The sequence below is a fragment of the Siphateles boraxobius genome, unplaced genomic scaffold (genome assembly GCF_051911475.1).
Source record: "Siphateles boraxobius isolate OS27281-9 unplaced genomic scaffold, OSU_SipBor_1 81, whole genome shotgun sequence".
NCBI classification, from domain to species: domain Eukaryota; kingdom Metazoa; phylum Chordata; class Actinopteri; order Cypriniformes; family Leuciscidae; genus Siphateles; species Siphateles boraxobius.
In genome coordinates, this window is record NW_027509210.1 from 1,226,015 (window position 1) to 1,248,995 (window position 22,981).

A 22,981-nucleotide genomic window follows, 5' to 3' on the forward strand; every position below is an offset into this window, starting at 1 on the left:
TTTTTTGAGCTTTCTTGGCAGGACTGTGTGATTGACCAGTGATTTTGAATTAGCTGTGGCTTGTGCTTAACTGGTTTTCAATCAATTTAAATTTTGCCCACATTGTTTCAATAAAACTTCATTATATTTTCCTTGCACAAATATTGAAAGACTGTCAGAGATAAATGAAAGTATCTTTAACATCACTGATGTTTACTCACCTCAGTGTACAGTTTGAGTCTCGTAACACGTCTCTGAGCGGCTGTGAGTCTCTGATCATATTGTCGCTCAGATCAAGCTCTTTTAAAAACTGCAGTGCATTTGAGTTTGTCAAAGCCTGAGTTAAAGCTGAAACATCTGTAATGCCACAGTCGTTTAGTCTAGAACGAGAGAAACAGACAGAGATCATCTTACTTTCACCAGATCACAAAACACGACTAAGGGGAATTATTTTCCACAAATACACTGTCAGGGCTCTCAAGTTTTAGCAAAAGTTTAGAGTGAGATCTGTTAGGGGAGGAGCCACCCAAATATTTGCAGCAGCGGTCCCTCGACCCAACCAAATTCGCTTCAATTTTTGCTAGCAGTTCAATTTTGCCTATGTTTAATTGACCAGCACAAATGGAAATTATAACAATTGGTAAATCTGATAAAAGACAAATTCATCCAAATAGAATAAAGTTTTATTTAAAAAATTAAAATTTATTGAAAAATAAAAACAAATTTGACCCCAAACAAGCCAACTGAACATCAGTGCTCAATGTACATAACAATGTGTCATAACTTGCCCTGAGCATGCATGTCAAGACCCAAACCGGTCACCTTTACAGGGGTCATCGGATGCCCATTTTCCACAAGTTGGTATGATTCTTTGGGGTGTTCATGTAAAGTTTGTAACATACTTTGGTTAAAATTTCTCAATGGTAGTGTAAAACAACACCCTTTTTACCTCCTCAAAAACAGCTCTGTTCACAGTGACCCGTTTCGGTGCATATGTCTCTTTAAATTATAATGAGCAACAACTTTTTGGCTTTTTGAGGATTAAAAAAAAGTGAATGGATTTTTTTCATTGCATGGTGATTGTGTCCACACACTGCAAAGACACATTTATTTGCAAATACCATATAAAAGTGTATTTTGCATCCGACGACCCCTTTAAAAGCAGTTGGAGAGTTTTTGAATGCATCAAAAATAATTTAGCTCGAATTTGGCTATACTCCTCAACATCAGCTCTCACTGTCTTTGATCACAGGCAAGAGATTTCGTCCAGGAATCGTAAAATCAAAATGCTAAAAAAAATAAATGAAGATGTCCGCAAACCGCATTCATCAGATCGTGCTCTTTCAACTTCCACTCCGTGTGTGCGCGTGTTGTCTGGTAACGAACGAGCTTGCAGCGGGAACACATAATTTACCCGGAAACAACTAATTCTAATTTCTGATTGGCTGGTAGCTAGCTTTTAACTCTGTATTAACTCTGTTTGCCTGCGCCTCGTCCATGAATTGTATAGCGGGACAAGTTCCCTTACTCCTCAGCGTGAGAAATACAAGGTGTGGCGTGTGAGCGTGTGAACGGGTTGAAATGCGTGAGACTTGAGAGCCCTGCACTGTAAACAGTCTTTTCAGGAGAGACTGAGAATAAAGTGTCTTGGTTTAAACTTATTGAACACTTTGTTGAAGTGTTTGTTAAAGAGATTCTCCTCACAAGGTTACAGTTGGTTTATAGATGATGTTATGGTTTATTGTTTAAAAAAAAATTTCACCAACACATATCGTTTTGCTTCAGAAGACTTTAATTTATCAACTGGGGTCGTATGGATAACCGCTGTTTTTGCTTTGTGTGGTTTATGAATAATCATCTTTGGAGGTCCAGTACACTTGTATAGACTCATAGAGACAGATTATTAATGTAAAAATCTTGAGTTCATCTGGAGAAACTAATAAATCTGAAATGGCATGAGGGTGTGTAAATGATAACATTTTCAGTTTTGGGTTGAGTATCTCTTTATCACTACACTTTTATCCCTCTAGTGGTGAAAAATAAAACTAACTACTGGAGTTACTTTTCTCTGTGTTAAGCCCCTTTCACACAGAGATTCCGGAAAATACACAGATAAAGTGAGCCGGGATTTGACCCGGGTTCGTTTGATTTTGGTTCATTCACACTGCCAGTGATTTTCCAGAATCAGAGAGTGCGTTCACACACAACCCGTAAAGACACGAGACATCGATGTGACATGTAATGTCTCAGAAGCGTCTATAGTTTGCTTATGAGCTGCGATTTATCTCTCGAGAATCCACGCTTGTGCATTTCTTTCTCTGATTCGATCATAAACTAGCGCATTACGTACCGTTTCGGTTTCACGTTGACGAACGATCCCGGGTCGTGTTTGTGTTCATACAGAAGTGTTCTGGCTATTTCCCGGGATCAACGCGCTGTGTAAAAAGGGCTTTTGTGTGTATTATGCAAGTAATTTCCAAAGAAATCCATACAAACAGCTCTAACATACAGTTCAATATTACAGGTTTATCAAAGTGTATTAGGGTAAAGCCACGGTTTGGAGGAGAGCTTTTTGCACTCTCAGAATAATAACGTGCTATTTTTAAAATTAATAAAAAAAAATAAAAAATGCAGCTTTAAAAATGTTGATTCTTTTAGTCGTTTTGATCTCAGGTGGTACAAAGCACAACCAGGCCTGGATATATGGGGTTTTGAGCAGCTGTTGATCTCTAAACTAGACAGAGCACTTCAAGCACCTCTAAACAGACGAGAAGAGTTTTGAAATAGACTAAATTGCTACAGATGTATAAATGTATTTATTCTGCTTTCTGAAATGTTACTATTGTGGTGTGTGTGTGTGTAATTAGATTCCACAAATCTGCAAATGGAAAGAGTCAAATAACTGATGTGGGTCTCATAAGCAAGTGATTCTGAACTGCAGGAATATTAATATTAAACAAAATATGATATCCAAAATGTGGTTTATGTCCATAAGAGAAGTTTGAGAACCACTGGTGTGTGTAAATGTTACTGACCTCAATTTCTCCAGTTTACAGAGTGAATCCTTGAATATGTCACATACGTTATTCACTCCTGTGTTTTCTATTTTATTATTCCCGAGGTTCAGGTCTCTCAGGTGTGATGGGTTTGATTTCAGAGCTGAAGTCAGGATGAGACTCTGTTTCTCTGTAATACTGCATTCACACAGACTGAAGACAGAAAGAGAAAAGACTGAAATGCTACATCAGGCACTTAGTTTAATTCCCATACTCTGTTTTTAAGGCTGTCACACTAGTTCTGTGTGCTGGAAGATGTCGATTCTCCTCTATAATTTTTCAACAATATCTTTTGTCAGTTTTCTTTACTCTTTATTGTAGCAGCAAATTTCTGCAGAACGGCATTTACACAATCAGTACATTCTTCAACTTTAACACAATAGACCTTAGTCAGGTTAGATTACATATTTGATTTTATGTGGATAAAAATGAGGCTGTTAGTAAAATTGTAATATATAGCAGTGTACTAAGATTTATTACTAGTTAAAAGACATTTAAAATAAAGTGTAACAGAAGGTGCAGAGCTATAAACACTATTACTTGTCCTGTTGTCTTAAAATAAACTGTAAACTGAACTGCTGTACAGTATGTTGTATAATGTATGCTGTATAATGTTACTTACTGTAGTTTTTCCAGCTTGAATTGTGGGTTCATCAGTAGATCACTGAGGTTTCTCATTCCTGAGTCTCCTAGTTTATTCACACTCAGGTCCAGATCTCTCAGGTGTGATGGGTTTGATTTCAGAGCTGAAGTCACAGCAGAACAACCTTCATCCGTCATTTCACAACAGGTTAATCTACATTTGGAGGAATGAGAGAAAGAAAATCTTCATTTTGCAAAGTTATAGCATCTTCATAACAAATCAAGGACAAATTCCAAACTGATTTTTTGTGCCCTTCAATGGCCTAGGAGACACGATCTGTAGCGACGGGGATCTGCAGGGATCTGTGGTTTTATTTGTGATATATAGGCCTATAATACACACATTTTCATCTTGAATTTCATATGAAGTTTAAATAACTTAACAGGTAAGAAATGTTTTTAATAGTAGATGTAAGGTAAATGTGACTATATCTGCAGTGTCCAAAGGTTTCAGTAAGTCAAATTTAAGACCTTTAAGACATTTTAAGACCATAAAGATTGAAATTTAAGGCCTACCAAATGACCTTTGCATTACAAAAAAAAAAATTACAATCAAAGAAATTCTGAAAAAAAAAAACATTTTATTTAAATGAAATCAGTCATCGGAAAAATTATTACGGTTATCACAGAATCATGTTCAAAAAGTACTAACACTACAGAATGAAATCAATTCACCAAGTTTTATGTCGAAAACCAGAAAATAACAAAAATGAAATTGCCAATAAAATTAGCATCAATATGCACTTTTTGTTTACATAAACATTAAAATAATACCATTAAAAACGATGGCCAGATTTTAAAAGAGTGTCTTGCAACATGTTATCTACTAACATGTACAAGTTCAAATAAAGTTTTGACAAAAAAGTCTTTATAAAAAGATAAACTTCACATATTTCAGCCTTTAAATATTTTTTTTATAAAAAGAATGAGTCAAAAATGATAAATTACTGACATTTACAATGCACATTAGTTTATCTTTTATTATTAATAGTAAATTCGGTCTGATTTTCCCGTGGCGTCTGTCGTTGCTATGCAACCATGCACTGACAAAGAAGTTTTAGTAGCTAATGGATTTCCACCACCGAAAAACGCTTGCTGTAGCTCTGCTACAAGATTCATTTACTGAGAAGAGAAAAACACCAGTAGTGTTTGGGTGCACCCCCATCCTTCATGTTGACTGAGCTTTTAATGTTGTTACGGAAAGGGTGAAGCTGATTGGTTGGTTCTTGTCACATGACCTGCGGTGCGTTTGCGGCATTCTGAAAAGTAGAGATTTTTTCATCTCGCTGCGCCTGGAAAAAATGAGTCCGTCACTTCAATTATGAGCGCGCTTGCCACGCGCCTACATTAGAACTAACTTGAGCGCGCAAAAGACGTGATGTGTGAACGGCCCCTCGGCGAGATTCCTCCAGTCAGGCCACGAACTACGAGTACGAGGTGTTGGAGACCCTGCTCTACCGCTTTGTAGGCTACGACTCGACTGGGCCGGACTGGGACAATTTCAGACCGGGAAATCCTACACCCATCCAGGCCATCCACCCAAATAAAATTTAGAAACACGGACAACCCTGTTTTTACATTTATTTCACAGTATGACCATAAGATAAAAACATAAACAACAAACCTAGAAGTAAAGCAGTCCTAATATCAAATGGGTCTGTGCACATAACGTTATACAAGCATTTACTCTAGAAGTCCAAAGCTGTTTCCTCTCTACTTCTCACTCATAAATGTATATAAACTGCAGAAGAGAGGTTAAACAAAAATGTTAGCTTAGAAGGTCAGCAGGTTGCGTAAGACTTTTTAATTAAATAAATGTATTCAATAAATTTAATAAAATTATTAATACAAATATTTTTATTACCTTATTAAATGTATGCATCATCTTTCATGTCAAATTCTTACATGTGATCAATAGATTCAGTTATAATAATAAGACACTATAGGGCTGTTACCCATCAAATTAAATAATTTGCACTGCAAAATTACAACTGCAATAAATGCTGTTATGAGATTGATGTTTTAAATAAATGTTTGAATATACATATAAAAAAAATGCAATACTTAAACATTAAACTAAACCGCCAATAGGTGGCGGCAAGTGACCGTCTTAATTAGTGAGTCATTGAGTCATTCATACAAAAGATTTGTTCAAAACGCTGAATCATTCAGTAACAAAACACACGCAGCTGTTGCTTTGCTTTGGAACTATTTTCGTCGGTGAAATAGAACAAAAACAGTTAATATTGTTTGTGTCTAAAATGTAAGTAACTTAATATTAAATATTAACTACGCTACTTGTTTATTGAACGTCCTGGTTGCGTATGCAATCCACCGTTCCCTGAAGGAGGGAACGGAGGACGTAGTCGACGGTCGACTGAATTGGGAGATCGCTAGAGAGCCTGTCTTCTTCGAGTACTATTGAACGAGCCAATGTAATTGGCGTGCGTGATTCGCATCACACACTCCGCCCCCGCGGCGCGGGTATAAATACGGAAGTGGATGCACGCACTAGTTGCTTTTCGCTGAGGAGCCGAGAGTAACCCGGGGTCAGCGGTGGTCCAGCGGTAGTGGCAAGGGGACTACGTCCTCCGTTCCCTCCTTCAGGGAACGGTGGGTTGCATACGCAACCAGGACGTTCCCTTTCAGTCGAGAACGTCAGACGTAGTCGACGGTCGACTGAATTGGGATCACCCATTGAACACGCCACTAACGCTGCCACCTTCCAGTGCCTAAACCAAAGCCTCCTGATACCCCCGCAAACTTAAGGCGGGGAAGGACAGGGCTTAGGCCAGGGAAGTCACTGCTGTTCCTACAGGACCACTGGGAAAGCGTTCCCCGTACGTTGGAAGGAAGGGACGCTGCGGAAGCCACATCCAACCCGAGGGAGGTAATGTGGAGAACACACATATGAACTGGGCGGAAACCGGGCAGTCTAACATATGGAATGTCACTGGGGTGGCTCCAGCCTAAGACGGCCTCACCAGCCTAAGACCGGACAGTGACGGCAGAGAGACTCTGCCGAGGGAAGACACGGGCTCACCGCAGGGAGCCGTATCGTGGAAGAATACACATATGGGGTCACCGAAGGGACCGCAACATATGGACCCAGCCTAACACAGGTTCCACACTGCTTACGAGTGGTAGGCCTAACACCAGACGTTCCGCACGTCCGACGTCGGAGGGGTGTGGAGGAACTCAACAGGGTTCAATTTTAAGGGAACTCAACTGGAGTAGAAAGGCGCACGTATCCAGTCCATAGGAGGGGAATGGCGCAGCAAGCCGACACTTGAACCGGGCTCACGGTGAAACTGGCTTCATGAGAAGGGAGCCCACGGGAAGCAGCGGTTCAACTAGGTGTCGTCCAGCCCCCAACTCTAGAATCTGTTAGCAAAGTATATCGTCAACGCCCAGGCGGAACACTTTACACTCATCATAGAGGAGCTCAACACCTAAGTGGACATGTTGCATCTCGGATCTTTGCCGAAATGAAGGCAAGCACTAAGTGCAACTTTGCATGGAAACAGCCTTCCCTCTCTGCTGAATTCCAACAGATATTTGAAGAGCTGGTCTGAGGTCTATGACTTGCATTCTGTACACGTCCAAGCGAACGGACAGAGAAGCCAGGGCTGGATCTGCCTCCTCCAGGGCAGCGCTTGCAGGCTCACCACCTGCTCCTATTACGGGAGAGGTTGGAACCTTGGGCACAATCCGAGCCGGGGTCTCAGCTTGTGAGAGTTAGCCGGCCCAGACTCCAGGCACAATACGTTGACCGAAAGCGAGCAAGTCCCTACCCTCTAGTAGAGACCACGCGAGCAGGAGAACTGATATAACAGAATTTTTAACTCACTACCTGCAGTGGCTCAGGGGCGGTCTCTGCAGTGCAGTCGCACCAGGGACAAGGCCCAAGAGGATAAAGAGGGACACAAGGATTTACAAGACCTTGCTCCTCAGGAACCTGACGATCAGAACGTGCTTCTGCATACTTCTGCAACACGATGAGCGTCGTTTAAACACCGAGGCAACATCATTTTGAGGGTGATCTAGGAAAACAGCCTACTGCAACCCCTTTTGCAGGAAAGAGAGCACTGAAGTGATCGAAAGCTTTCAGGATCTCCTCTGGAGAGAAGACGCACTCAACGACTAGGTTCCACTTCTAAAGGCGTAAGCACGCTACCCCATTCTAGGGGGTGCTCGCAGAAGTGATGGTAACTATCACACATTCTTGTGATAGCCACCTGAACCTCCGCGTTCAGATGTAAGACCGCCCGGAATCTCCGGGGGAAGAACGCGTGTGCCATCGTGCCCCGTCCCCAAAGAGTTTTCAGGGGAAGTCAGGAAGGCTGTTGAAGGGAACCAGGTCTAGTTGGGCCAATAAGGGGCAACTATGAAGACCTGTTCCTCTCCTGACCTGGCACGTAGGTGCAAGTGACGGGCGCAAAAGACAGGAGCATTGCTCAACACAACATGTGAAGATCACTGGGCTTCAGGAGCGTTTTCTGCTCAGCACTTGGGTGTGACAAGTTCACTGAGCTTCAGGAGCATTCCTGCTCAACACCTGAGTGTGATAAACTCACCGAGCTTCAGGAGCATTTCTGCTCAACACTTGAGTACGAAGAACCTCACTGAGCGACAGGAGCATTTCTGCTCAGCACTTGAGTGTGATAAGTTCACTGAACTTCAGGAGCATTCCTGCTCAACACCTGAGTGTGATAAACTCACTGAGCTTCAGAAGCATTTCTGCTCAACACCTGAGTGCGAAGAATTTCACTGAACGACAGGAGCATTTCTGCTCAGCACTTGAGTGTGACAAGTTCACTGAGCTTCAGGAGCATTACTGCTCAACACCTGAGTGTGATAAACTCACTGAGCTTCAGGAGCATTTCTGCTCAACACTTGAGTGCGAGGAACTTCACTGAGCACCAGGAGCATTTCTGCTCAGCACTGCGTGTGACGAATTCACTGAGCTACCTGTGATGAACTCACAGAGCTACAGGAGCATTGCTGCTCAACACCTGAGTGCGATGAACTTCACTGAGTTTCAGGAGCAATTCTGCTCAACATGAAGAGTGATGATTTCACTGACTTGAGCAGGCGCAAGGCGACCATGAGTCGCAGTCACTTTTAGAAGGCTCACTGGGGTTAAACGCATTTCTGCGGGCCCCTGGGGCAGCTGAGACCCAGTGTTTGTCCAAGGGTAGTCCGCTCGGTTTACCCAAACACTGGCGGAAAAATAAAACCGGGGGGGCAACTGAGCGGCCCCGGAATGGTCATGACCCAGCCGGACCCAGGGGATGGAGTCTCCACTTGCTCTGGCTATAACTGTCGTGAGGCTCGATGGCGGCACGATTGAGTAAGCGGGAGGAGTGGAACAATGCAACGGTCGCAATGTCTAACAACTCGAGGCACGAATGCCCGTGTAGTCGGGGGTCGCCCAGGCCCCCGTTAAAACACGCCCTTTGTACATGGCCCCTCTGTTGAAGAGGGTTTGGCAGCAGACCGGGATAAACTATAGTCACACAGGGTGAGCTGCTCTGCCACGGTCACCTCGGGACTCGATCGTGAAGCTAGCGCTGAAGCGGTCACATATGGAGGGAGCCAAAGGCTGCGACTACCATATACCCCAGGAGCCTCTGAAAGTTCTTTCAGTGGGACCCTTTCTCACTTCAACACCAGCTGAACACATTCTCATTGGAGAGACATGTTGGACCGAGTACCTCTCCAAAACTAGAAAAGAGATACTCAGCCCGTGGGCGAGATTACTCTCTTCCAGTTGACCTGAAGACCCAACGGGCTCTGGAGCACTCGAGGGGAAGGACACTGTACTGATACTCCACCCTTAGACGCAACACACAGGATGGCCTGCGGTGCGGGAGGTAGAGATCTGAAGCACATGTCTTTCAGGTCAAAGCTGCAGACCAATCTTGGGCCAAGATGGTCACGACCCACCCCCTAGTAGCACGAAGAACGAGTTTACAACTGGCCTTCGTACCGGCTGGAGGAGCGGCTAAATCAAATCCTTCGCCAGCAGGATAAGATAAGCACGCACAAGTCAGGAGCACTGCTCAACACTCGGTGTGATGAATATCACTGAATTTTCAGGAGCACGTCTGCTCAACACCTAATGTGATGACTATCACTGACTTGAGCGGGGTAGCCGAGCCTGAGGTGGGGCAGCAAAGTAGAGAGAGTGGTGTTAGTGTGCTGTGCAACACTTACCTGTCTCCACAAGCGGCAGGGGGCGCGTGAGAAGGCGGATGACCGGGTCCTCGAACGCACCAAGCTGCCTGCTGGCGACCAAGGGGGAGCTGAGGGGTGTAAGGCTATACAGGGTCACACCCGCCAGACTGGCCCTCTTGGGACCCAGGAACAGATGAAATTGCTCTCTCTTTGAAGTGTAGGTACCGCTTGCTCCGCTTTTTTTTTTTTTTTTTTTTTTTAGGGAGCCAGCGGCGGAACAGACACACACACAAACAAAGGCTCCACCCGGCCCTCACCCGGGGGGAGGGAGTGATCGTGCCACTCCAAGAGCATCTCATCCATTCCTGGGCGGCCCGCTCCGGAATGCTTTCGCTGTCGCTTGCCACCTGGCTTGGCAGCGCCTGGAGCGGGCTGGGCGTCTCTACTGCGGCCGGCTCCATGCTGAGGCCTGGGTGGAGGCTGCTGCGGAGGGCCAGCAGGAGCGGCGGCCGGAGAACACCCACGGCGACGAGCAGGCGGAGGAGCTGCCACCGGCGGCGGGTGGAGGCAGCAGCTGGCCACCGGGGCAGGATGTGCCGGATGACCTCCGTCTGCGCTTGAGCGGCAGAGAACTGTTTGATGCAGTTCTCCACCGCGTCGCCGACCAGCCCAACCTGGGAAATTGGGGAGACCAGGAACCGAACCTTGTCCGCATCCGCCATACCAACCAGGCTGAGCCAACGAAGGCGCTACTGGACCACCAAGGTGGACATCGCCAGACCGATCACGCACGCTACAACACCCGTACCCCGGAGGGTGAGGTCGGATGCAGTGCGGTGCTCACCTATGAGCGCACGGTCTGGATTACCCTCGTGCATGCCATGGGTGCCCTAGCCTGCAGCAACGCCATGGCACGCAAGAGGAAGGGGCTTGCCCACAGGCTTTGTAAGCTCTGCCCGTCGGAACAGACGAAACTCACAGGCCTTAGGGGGGAGACGAGGATCCCCCCAAAAGGCAGCGGCCGCCGGACACAGGTGCACCTGTGTCGACAGACCGCTCCAATGGAGGGACACCTCGCAACCCTTCACCGTTCCTCCATCAAGGGTAATGAGGGGGAAAAGCTATTCAGGCAGTTTCTGGCAGAGAAAGATGCTGTTCACCACCTGATAAGCTCTCCATGCATTTCGGGAAAGAAAGGCACTGGGGCGGCGAGCTGAGAACCAGCGCGGCCCGCCCCAAGATACCAAACTCCAGATTCCAACCGAGACTGAACGGGACACGGTGGAGGTTCCACTCGAGCCCGGCAGCCTCGGCGGCCCGTTTCAGCATAGCTGATAATTCTGGATCCGGCTCGGGCAACATTGAACTCCCGGAGGGAGACAATGCAGCCGAGTCATCATCTCTAGAAGTCAGCTCACCCTCCAATGCTGCAATCGGCGTCCTGTCCTCCAGGGGAGCCCCGAGTGAAACCGCTGGCCCACCCATTACAGATGGACCAGCAGACAACACAGGAGGCTCCAGTGGTTGCAGTGGAAGGGAGGAGTGAGGAGCCCACAGGGAATGGTTACCGGGCGGGACATCCAACACTAACCTCCGGTCACCCATCCCACACAGCACCCGAGGGTGGGGCATGGTAATGGGGACTCGCTCTCCGCGAACGAAGGCGAGTCTCGCCCTCAACACTGCGACAGTCATGTTCCCACCGTGAAAACATGAGCTGTCCACAAAAGCTGTCTCAGCGTGCTGTAAGCCCAAACACGTGACACAACAGTTGTGACCATCAGAGAGAGACAGGGAACGACCGCACCCAGAAACGCACGGGCGGAATGACATCTTGAAAAAGACGCAAACGCACCCGTGTTGCTCTTTCAGAAAATAGGACCGTCACCAGTGCCGGAGCACACAGGGGAATGACCGCGGCAACACTGAACAAAGAACTGAAACAGTGAAGCACTCACTTTTCCGCCCTCTAACCAGCCATCAACACACACAAACATTTAGAAATTTGTTGCTGTTAAAACAGCAGTTGAGAGCTCAAAGCTCGCGATCACCGCTGCACTCGCGCTGTAGAACACCAGCACTGGGAGAGTCTTCCTGAAGAACACCGACACACTCGCTCGTTGTAGACAACAGCACTCTCAGAGACATCAAACGATCGGCTCCGAAGCGAAAGGCAACTAGTGCGTGCATCCACTTCCGTATTTATACCCGCGCCGCGGGGGCGGAGTGTGTGATGCGAATCACGCACGCCAATTACATTGGCTCGTTCAATAGTACTCGAAGAAGACAGGCTCTCTAGCGATCTCCCAATTCAGTCGACCGTCGACTACGTCTGACGTTCTCGACTGAAAGGGAACAATAATTTCAATGTAACATTTTCAATCGTGATAATATTCAGCAAAACAGCTCCCTTAGTTGTGTTATGTTCAACTAAATCATATGTTATAAATAAAATAAAAAAACAATTCAAATTTTTACCTCAGTACATTTCTTCTGTGAGTTTTCTGTGTGCTGTTTCACTCATTTGTTTTGATTTCTCCACGAATGTAGACGAGTTAACAAAGAAAAAAGTACAGTATTTACAGATGAAACTGACCTGCACTTGAAGGCCTGAACAGGCAGTAATTTTGCAACATTTTGGAGTGCTTTCTCTTTATTTCCCCTTTCCCTTTCTCTTTATTTCCCCTTTCCCTCTCTGCTCCACCTGGCCGTTTTCTCTCCATCATCGGGCGCTGCTCGCATTTTTTGTTTAACCGTTTGGCTGAGGCGTTAAGTCGAATTGTAAGTTAGCCTTGCCAGTCAACAGATTCGTGATTTTATTTATTATTATTATTATTATTATTATTAATAATAATAATAATTTTATTGAACGACGAATTTGAAAATGATCACTGGTAAAGGTAGTAATATAAAATAATAATAAAAAATAAATAAATAAAAACGCTGGCTGGCAGCAGGCCAAATTCTCCCGGTGCTCATGGCCAGTCCGGGCCTGCATGCTTTTTTGCTACTTTGTAATCATTTTCTGGGGCTAGCATTTCTAAAAATGAACGAGGGTAAAACCTTCTATAGACCTGACTAAATCAAGTTTAAGACCTCGGATGAAAATCTGGCCGTTTTTAAGACGTTTTAAGGTCTTAAATTTAAAAACCCCGCGGGAACTACACACATAAAGCATATTTTAAAAGCTTCATTATAAAATGTATATTTATATGCAACAATCATATTGTTGTAAGAATGTTAATGCAGGAAAAGCTAATGGGCTGCTGGGCGCTATACTGCGTTGTCATGGTAACATTCCAAGTGAAGATAATGAGGAAAGTACATTGTCTTTGTCTTCATCAAGTGTGTTTCAAACAGCTTCATTATGACACGCAAAAGCCCTGATGCCCTTAAAGTCTCCATTTCAAGAACTATCAGAGTAAGAAGGGCATAAGGATGCTCACTTCCAGTTGGAAATCACCAAAACTGTGAACTCAGTGTCTTGATATAAACAGTAGAAGTGATTTTAAGAATTATGACTGATGTATGCAATTGTTACTGACCTCAATATCTCCAGTTTACAGTGTGAATCCTTTAGTACGTCACATACATGATTCACTCCTGTGTTTCTTATTTTATTATTCCCGAGGTTCAGATATCTCAGGTGTGATGGGTTTGATTTCAGAGCTGAAGTCAGGATGAGACTCTGTTTCTCTGTAATACTGCATCTCCACAGACTGAAGACAGAAAGAGAAAAGACTGAAATGCTACATCAGGCACTTAGTTTAATTCCCATACTCTGTTTTTAAGGCTGTCACACTAGTTCTGTGTGCTGGAAGATGTTGTTTATTCTTTCATTTTTCTTCTATTTCTTTTATGTCTCTTTTCTTTACTCTTTATCGTAGCAGTACATTTATTTTCAGTATTTACACAATCAGTACATTCTTCAACTTTAACACAATAGACCTTAGTCAGGTTAGATGACATATTTGATTTTATGTGGATAAAAATGAGGCTGTTAGTAAAATTTTATATAGCAGTGTACTAACATTTATTACTAGTTAAAAGACATTAAAATAAAGTGTAACAGAAGGTGCAGAGCTATAAACACTATTACTTGTCCTGTTGTCTTAAAATAAACTGTAAACTGAACTGCTGTACAGTATGTTGTATAATGTATGCTGTATAATGTTACTAACTGTAGTTTTTCCAGCTTGAATTGTGGGTTCATCAGTAGATCACTGAGGTTTTTCACTCCTGAGTCTCCTAGTTTATTCCAACTCAGGTACAGCTCTCTCAGGTGTGATGGGTTTGATTTCAGAGCTGAAGTCACAGCAGAACAACCTTCATCCGTCATTTCACAGCAGCTTAAGCTACATTTGGAGAAAAGAGAGAAAGAAAATCTTAATTTTGCAAAGTTATAGCATCTTCATAACAAATCAAGGACAAATTCCAAACTGATTTTTTGTGCCCTTCAATGGCCTAGGAGACACGATCTGTAGAGACGGGGATCTGCAGGGATCTGTGGTTTTATTTGTGATATATAGGCCTATAACACACATTTTCATCTTGAATTTCATATGAAGTTTAAATAACTTAACAGGTAAGAAATGTTTTTAATAGTAGATGTAAGGTAAATGTGACTATATCTGCAGTGTCCAAAGGTTTCAGTAAGTCAAATTTAAGACCTTTTTAAGACATTTTAAGACCATAAAGATTGAAATTTAAGGCCTACCAAATGACCTTTGCATTACCAAAAAAAAAAAAAAATTAAAATCAAGAAATTCTGAAAAAAATCATTTTATTTCAATTAATTCACTCATCAGAAAAAGTTTTATGTCAAAAACCAGCAAATAACAAATATAAAATTGCTAATAAAATTAGCATCAATATGCACTTTTTGTTTACATAAACTAATATAATTAAAATAATACAATAAAAAACGATGGCCAGATTTTAAAAGAGTGTCTTGCAACATGTTATCTATTAACATGTACAAGTTCAAATAAAGTTTTGACAAAAAAGGCTTTATAAAAAGATAATCCTCACATATTTCAGCCTTTAAATATTTTTTTTATAAAAAGATTGAGTCAAAAATGATAAATTACTGACATTTACAATGCACATTAGTTTATCTTTTATTATTAATAGTAAATTCGGTCTGATTTTCCCGTGGCGTCTGTCGTTGCTATGCAACCATGCACTGACAAAGAAGTTTTAGTAGCTAATGGATTTCCACCACCGAAAAACGCTTGCTGTAGCTCTGCTACAAGATTCATTTACTGAGAAGAGAAAAACACGTGGTTCACTCCTGTGTTTTCTATTTTATTATTCCCGAGGTTCAGATCTCTCAGGTGTGATGGGTTTGATTTCAGAGCTGAAGTCAGGATGAGACTCTGTTTCTCTGTAATACTGCATTCACACAGACTGAAGACAGAAAGAGAAAAGACTGAAATGCTACATCAGGCACTTAGTTTAATTCCCATACTCTGTTTTTAAGGCTGTCACACTAGTTCTGTGTGCTGGAAGATGTCGATTCTTCTCTATAATTTTCAACAATATCTTTTCTCAGTTTTCTTTACTCTTTATTGTAGCAGCAGATTTCTGCAGAACAACATTTACACAATCAGTACATTCTTCAACTTTAACACAATAGACCTTAGTCAGGTTAGATTATATATTTGATTTTATGTGGATAAAAATGAGGCTGTTAGTAAAATTTTAATATATAGCAGTGTACTAAGATTTATTACTAGTTAAAAGACATTTAAAATAAAGTGTAACAGAAGGTGCAGAGCTATAAACACTATTAGTTGTCCTGTTGTCTTAAAATAAACTGTAAACTGAACTGCTGTACAGTATGTTGTATAATGTATGCTGTATAATGTTACTAACTCTAGTTTCTCCAGCTTGAATTGTGGGTTCATCAGTAGATCACTGAGGTTTTTCACTCCTGAGTCTCCTAGTTTATTCCAACTCAGGTCCAGCTCTCTCAGGTGTGACGGGTTTGATTTCAGAGCTGAAGTCACAGCAGAACAACCTTCATCCGTCATTTCACAGCAGCTTAAGCTACATTTGGAGAAAAGAGAGAAAGAAAATCTTAATTTTGCAAAGTTATAGCATCTTCATAACAAATCAAGGACAAATTCCAAACTGATTTTTTGTGCCCTTCAATGGCCTAGGAGACACGATCTGTAGCGACGGGGATCTGCAGGGATCTGTGGTTTTATTTGTGATATATAGGCCTATAATACACACATTTTCATCTTGAATTTCATATGAAGTTTAAATAACTTAACAGGTAAGAAATGTTTTTAATAGTAGATGTAAGGTAAATGTGACTATATCTGCAGTGTCCAAAGGTTTCAGTAAGTCAAATTTAAGACCTTTTTAAGACATTTTAAGACCATAAAGATTGAAATTTAAGGCCTACCAAATGACCTTTGCATTACCAAAAAAAAATTACAATCAAAGAAATTCTGAAAAAAAAACATTTTATTTAAATGAAATCAGTCATCGGAAAAATGATTACGGTTATCACAGAATCATGTTCAAAAAGTACTAACAATACAGAATGAAATCAATTCACCAAGTTTTATGTCGAAAACCAGCAAATAACAAAAATGAAATTGCTAATAAAATTAGCATCAATATGCACTTTTTGTTTACATAAACATTAAAATAATACCATTAAAAACGATGGCCTGATTTTAAAAGAGTGTCTTGCAACATGTTATCTACTAACATGTACAAGTTCAAATAAAGTTTTGACAAAAAAGTCTTTATAAAAAGATAAACTTCACATATTTCAGCCTTTAAATATTTTTTTTATAAAAAGAATTAGTCGAAAATTATAAATTACTGACATTTACAATGCACATTAGTTTATCTTTTATTATTAATAGTAAATTCGGTCTGATTTTCCCGTGGCGTCTGTCGTTGCTATGCAACCATGCACTGACAAAGAAGTTTTAGTAGCTAATGGATTTCCACCACCGAAAAACGCTTGCTGTAGCTCTGCTACAAGATTCATTTACTGAGAAGAGAAAAACACCAGTAGTGTTTGGGTGCACCCCCATCCTTCATGTTGACTGAGCTTTTAATGTTGTTATGGAAAGGGTGAAGCTGATTGGTTGGTTCTTGTCACATGACCTGCGGTGCGTTTGCGGCATTCTGAAAAGTAGAGATTTTTTCATCTCGCTGCGCCTGGAAAAAATTAGTCCGTCACTTCAATTATGAGCGCGCTTGCCACGCGCCTACATTAGAACTAACTTGAGCGCGCAAAAGACGTGATGTGTGAACGGCCCCTCGGCGAGATTCCTCCAGTCAGGCCACGAACTACGAGTACGACGTGTTGGAGACCCTGCTCTACCGCTTTGTAGGCTACGACTCGACAGGGCCGGACTGGGACAATTTCAGGCCGGGAAATCCTACACCCATCCAGGCCATCCACCCAAATAAAATTTAGAAACACGGACAACCCTGTTTTTACATTTATTTCACAGTATGACCATAACATAAAAACATAAACAACCAACCTAGAAGTAAAGCAGTCCTAATATCAAATGGGTCTGTGCACATAACGTTATACAAGCATTTACTCTAGAAGTCCAAAGCTGTTTCCTCTCTACTTCTCACTCATAAATGTATATAAACTGCAGAAGAGAGGTTAAACAAAAATGTTAGCTTAGAAGGTCAGCAGGTTGCGTAAGACTTTTTAATTAAATAAATGTATTCAATAAATTTAATAAAATTATTAATACAAATATTTTTATTACCTTATTAAATGTATGCATCATCTTTCATGTCAAATTCTTACATGTGATCAATAGATTCAGTTATAATAATAAGACACTATAGGGCTGTTACCCATCAAATTAAATAATTTGCACTGCAAAATTACAACTGCAATAAATGCTGTTATGAGATTGATGTTTTAAATAAATGTTTGAATATACATATAAAAAAAATGCAATACTTAAACATTAAACTAAACCGCCAATAGGTGGCGGCAAGTGACCGTCTTATTTAGTGAGTCATTGAGTCATTCATACAAAAGATTTGTTCAAAACGCTGAATCATTCAGTAACAAAACACACGCAGCTGTTGCTTTGCTTTGGAACTATTTTCGTCGGTGAAATAGAACAAAAACAGTTAATATTGTTTGTGTCTAAAATGTAAGTAACTTAATATTAAATATTAACTACGCTACTTGTTTATTGAACAATAATTTCAATGTAACATTTTCAATCGTGATAATATTCAGCAAAACAGCTCCCTTAGTTGTGTTATGTTAAACTAAATCATATGTTATAAATAAAATAAAAAAACAATTCAAATTTTTACCTCAGTACATTTCTTCTGTGAGTTTTCTGTGTGCTGTTTCACTCATTTGTTTTGATTTCTCCACGAATGTAGACGAGTTAACAAAGAAAAAAGTACAGTATTTACAGATGAAACTGACCTGGACTTGAAGGCCTGAACAGGCAGTAATTTTGCAACATTTTGGAGTGCTTTCTCTTTATTTCCCCTTTCCCTTTCTCTTTATTTCCCCTTTCCCTCTCTGCTCAACCTGGCCGTTTTCTCTCCATCATCGGGCGCTGCTCGCATTTTTTGTTTAACCGTTTGGCTGAGGCGTTAAGTCGAATTGTAAGTTAGCCTTGCCAGTCAACAGATTCGTGATTTTATTTATTATTATTATTATTATTATTATTATTATTATTATTATTATTATTATTATTAATAATAATAATTTTATTGAATGACGAATTCGAAAATGATCACTGGTAAAGGTAGTAATATAAAATAATAATAAAAAATAAATAAAAAAAACGCTGGCTGCCAGCAGGCCAAATTCTCCCGGTGCTCCCGATGGCCAGTCCGGGCCTGCGACTCGATGCTTTTTTGCTACTTTGTAATCATTTTCTGGGGCTAGCATTTCTAAAAATGAACGAGGGTAAAACCTTCTATAGACCTGACTAAATCAAGTTTAAGACCTCGGATGAAAATCTGGCCGTTTTTAAGACGTTTTAAGGTCTTAAATTTAAAAACCCCGCGGGAACCACACACATAAAGCATATTTTAAAAGCTTCATTATAAAATGTATATTTATATGCAACAATCATATTGTTGTAAGAATGTTAATGCAGGAAAAGCTAATGGGCTGCTGGACGCTATACTGCGTTGTCATGGTAACATTCCAAGTGAAGATAATGAGGAAAGTACATTGTCTTTGTCTTCATCAAGTGTGTTTCAAACAGCTTCATTATGACACGCAAAAGCCCTGATGCCCTTAAAGTCTCCATTTCAAGAACTATCAGAGTAAGAAGGGCATAAGGATGCTCACTTCCAGTTGGAAATCACCAAAACTGTGAACTCAGTGTCTTGATATAAACAGTAGAAGTGATTTTAAGAATTATGACTGATGTATGCAATTGTTACTGACCTCAATATCTCCAGTTTACAGTGTGAATCCTTTAGTACGTCACATACATGATTCACTCCTGTGTTTCTTATTTTATTATTCCCGAGGTTCAGATCTCTCAGGTGTGATGGGTTTGATTTCAGAGCTGAAGTCAGGATGAGACTCTGTTTCTCTGTAATACTGCATTCACACAGACTGAAGACAGAAAGAGAAAAGACTCAAATGCTACATCAGGCACTTAGTTTAATTCCCATACTCTGTTTTTAAGGCTGTCACACTAGTTCTGTGTGCTGGAAGATGTTGTTTATTCTCTTTCATTTTTCTTCTATTTCTTTTGTCTCTTTTCTTTACTCTTTATTGTAGCAGTACATTTATTTTCCACATTTACACAATCAGTACATTCTGCAAATTTAACACAATAGACCTTAGTCAGGTTAGATTATATATTTGATTTTATGTGGATGAATATGAGGCTGTTAGTGAAATTTTAATATATAGCAGTGTACTAACATTTATTACTAGTTAAAAGACATTTAAAATAAAGTGTAACAGAAGGTGCAGAGCTATAAACACTATTACTTGTCCTGTTGTCTTAAAATAAACTGTAAACTGAACTGCTGTACAGTATGTTGTATAATGTATGCTGTATAATGTTACTAACTGTAGTTTCTCCAGCTTGCACTGTGGGTTCATCAGTAGATCACTGAGGTTTTTCACTCCTGAGTCTCCTAGTTTATTCCAACTCAGGTCCAGCTCTCTCAGGTGTGATGGGTTTGATTTCAGAGCTGAAGTCACAGCAGAACAACCTTCATCCATCATTACACAGCCGATTAACCTACATTTGGAGAAAAGAGAGAAAGAAAATCTTAATTTTGCAAAGTTATAACATCTTCATAACAAATTAAGGACAAATTCCAAACTGATTTTTTGTGCCCTTCAATGGCCTAGGAGACACGATCTGTAGAGACGGGGATCTGCAGGGATCTGTGGTTTTATTTGTGATATATAGGCCTATAACACACATTTTCATCTTGAATTTCATATGAAGTTTAAATAACTTAACAGGTAAGAAATGTTTTTAATAGTAGATGTAAGGTAAATGTGACTATATCTGCAGTGTCCAAAGGTTTCAGTAAGTCAAGACCTTTAAGACATTTTAAGACCATAAAGATTGAAATTTAAGACCTACCAAATGACCTTTGCATTACCAAAAAAAATATTCAATTTAAAGAAATTCTGAAAAAATAATTTTATTTCAATGAATTCAGTCATCAGAAAATTGATTACGGTTATCACAGAATCATGTTCAAAAAGTACTAACACTACAGAATGAAATCAATTCACCAAGTTTTATGTCAAACTATATAAAATTGCTAATAAAATTAGCATTCAATATGCACTTTTTGTTTACATAAACATTAAAATAATACCATTAAAAACGATGGCCAGATTTTAAAAGAGTGTCTTGCAACATGTTATCTACTAACATGTACAAGTTCAAATAAAGTTTTGACAAAAAAAGTCTTTATAAAAAGATAAACTTCACATATTTCAGCCTTTAAATCCTTCTTTATAAAAAGAATGAGTCAAAAATCATAAATTACTGACATTTACAATGCACATTAGTTTATCTTTTATTATTAATAGTAAATTCGGTCTGATTTTCCCGTGGCGTCTGTCGTTGCTATGCAACCATGCACTGACAAAGAAGTTTTAGTAGCTAATGGATTTCCACCACCGAAAAACGCTTGCTGTAGCTCTGCTACAAGATTCATTTACTGAGAAGAGAAAAACATCAGTAGTGTTTGGGTGCACCCCCATCCTTCATGTTGACTGAGCTTTTAATGTTGTTACGGAAAGGGTGAAGCTGATTGGTTGGTTTTTGTCACATGACCTGCGGTGCGTTTGCGCCATTCTGAAAAGTAGAGATTTTTTCATCTCGCTGCGCCTGGAAAAAATGAGTCCGTCACTTCAATTATGAGCGCGCTTGTCACGCGCCTACATTAGAACTAACGCCCGTTTCACACATACTCCGTGTGCAGTGCGTATGCGGTGCGTATTTGTCACGGGTGACAAAAACGCTTGGTGAGCGGAACTCTCTTGATGAACCATGAGTTCCCTGTGGGAACGATTTGGGTGCGACGCATCCCACTCCGGTTCCGGGTGTGACAGAAACATGGTACGAACTGATTAGCGCTAATGCACTACAGGTGTGTGAGAGAGAGAGGAGCGGCGTTCACACAGGCTTCCCGCTTCACAAGCCAAACATAAAAGGTCATTTAGAGAGTTTTGAGGCGTTCAAAGAGGTTCGTTGAAGTGGGTTGAAGCTGGTGGTCTCAGCGTAGTGTTGGACACAAGCTTCCTCGGGAAAATTGTTTGGGTGTGGAAGCTGCTGGATCAGAGTGATCGTCTGTGGGAAAACTGCTGGACATATAATGATTTAAATGTATATTATTTATACATATTAAATATACAACATTTAAACTTAAATAATGAAAGTCCTGTCTAAAAGAAGAAAAAAAGAACTGTCTCGTCGATTACCTTTATTTAAAATCATATTTTGCTATCATTTAAGTTCAGTTCTATATTTGCCGTAGGCCTACTACTTCAATACATTCTTGTCTTTGTTTAAAGAAGCAGCTGTAACTGTTGAAACAGGCTTTCTATTTTTTGTTCTGAAATCAGAATGATAGACCACAATCCTGAACTAGATGGTAAAGTTCGTAGACAAACTTTAAGTTGGCTTGAAAAAGCCTAGCCAGAAAGTTTGAAAAAGTTTTAAAATGTTAGTATGGTTTAACATGATTTACCATGTTTTATGGTTATCGCCGGCGCCACCATTTACCGGTGGCCGCTGTCGCTTGACTTCCAGTTGCATGTGATTGGTTGCTACTACTTTGGACGATACTGATTGGCTGCCACGAAATGGCAGGTCCATCCTAATATGGCAGGGCTTCCGGCTGTCAACGGCAGCTACTTCTACTTCCTGCTGCCGATTTTTTCGCTGAACCCCTACTGGTCCATTGTTCACATTAAAATAGACATCTTGACAAGAAACTGTAATAATTTCATCATATACACATAATTACAGTTTATGTGTTCTACAGTTACTAAATTACAGGGTCAAGAAAAACAAAAAAGTATGATTATTATCTCAAAAGTTGCATAATGCCATCATATATGATTTTTTCCCCCTCAAAAAATACATGGTATATATTTTGGGGAGGGGGTGGGGGGAAACTACATGTAAAACAAAGAATCACAATGATTAAAATTAATTTTCATACTGTTGCAATGTCTTAAACAATGTCAAAGTTAACGTTTGGATTTAAAATCAAAATTACTTAGCCATTTTTGATGTTGTGGCACACAGAAACTGCGGATCAGTAGCGCACTGCAAACGCAGCATATGTGAAAGCACTATAGGGCGTGCTGCTCCTGTACCGCATACGCACCGCAACACGCACCGCATACGCACCACACACGGAGTATGTGTGAAACGGGCGTAACTTGAGCGCGCAAAAGACGTGATGTGTGAACGGCCCCTCGGCGAGATTCCTCCAGTCAGGCCACGAGCTACGAGTACGACGTGTTGGAGACCCTGCTCTACCGCTTTGTAGGCTACGACTCAGTGCTTTTTTGCTACTTTGTAATCATTTTCTGGGGCTAGTATTTCTAAAAATGAATGAGGGTAAAACCTTTTTTCGACCTGACTAAA

At 40.9% G+C, this 22,981-nt stretch overlaps 1 protein-coding gene across 3 annotated transcripts in view; it reads right to left on the bottom strand.

Annotated features, from left to right (window-relative positions):
- Positions 1 to 22,981, bottom strand: part of LOC143730748 (NACHT, LRR and PYD domains-containing protein 12-like) — a 277,613-nt gene that overhangs the window by 2,143 nt on the left and 252,489 nt on the right. Inside the window, exons 18-25 of one of the 3 annotated variants that reach the window (XM_077221318.1) lie at positions 19,925 to 20,098; positions 19,285 to 19,458; positions 15,735 to 15,908; positions 14,039 to 14,212; positions 13,403 to 13,576; positions 3,658 to 3,831; positions 3,015 to 3,188; positions 201 to 359 (exon numbers count right to left, since the gene is read on the bottom strand). In XM_077221318.1, the coding sequence (XP_077077433.1) occupies positions 201 to 359; positions 3,015 to 3,188; positions 3,658 to 3,831; positions 13,403 to 13,576; positions 14,039 to 14,212; positions 15,735 to 15,908; positions 19,285 to 19,458; positions 19,925 to 20,098 (1,377 nt within the window). Of the gene's footprint in view, positions 1 to 200; positions 360 to 3,014; positions 3,189 to 3,657; positions 3,832 to 13,402; positions 13,577 to 14,038; positions 14,213 to 15,109; positions 15,416 to 15,730; positions 15,909 to 19,284; positions 19,459 to 19,924; positions 20,099 to 22,981 lie in introns of all 3 variants that reach the window. The other 2 variants (XR_013200596.1, XM_077221319.1) reach the window with 2 other exon arrangements.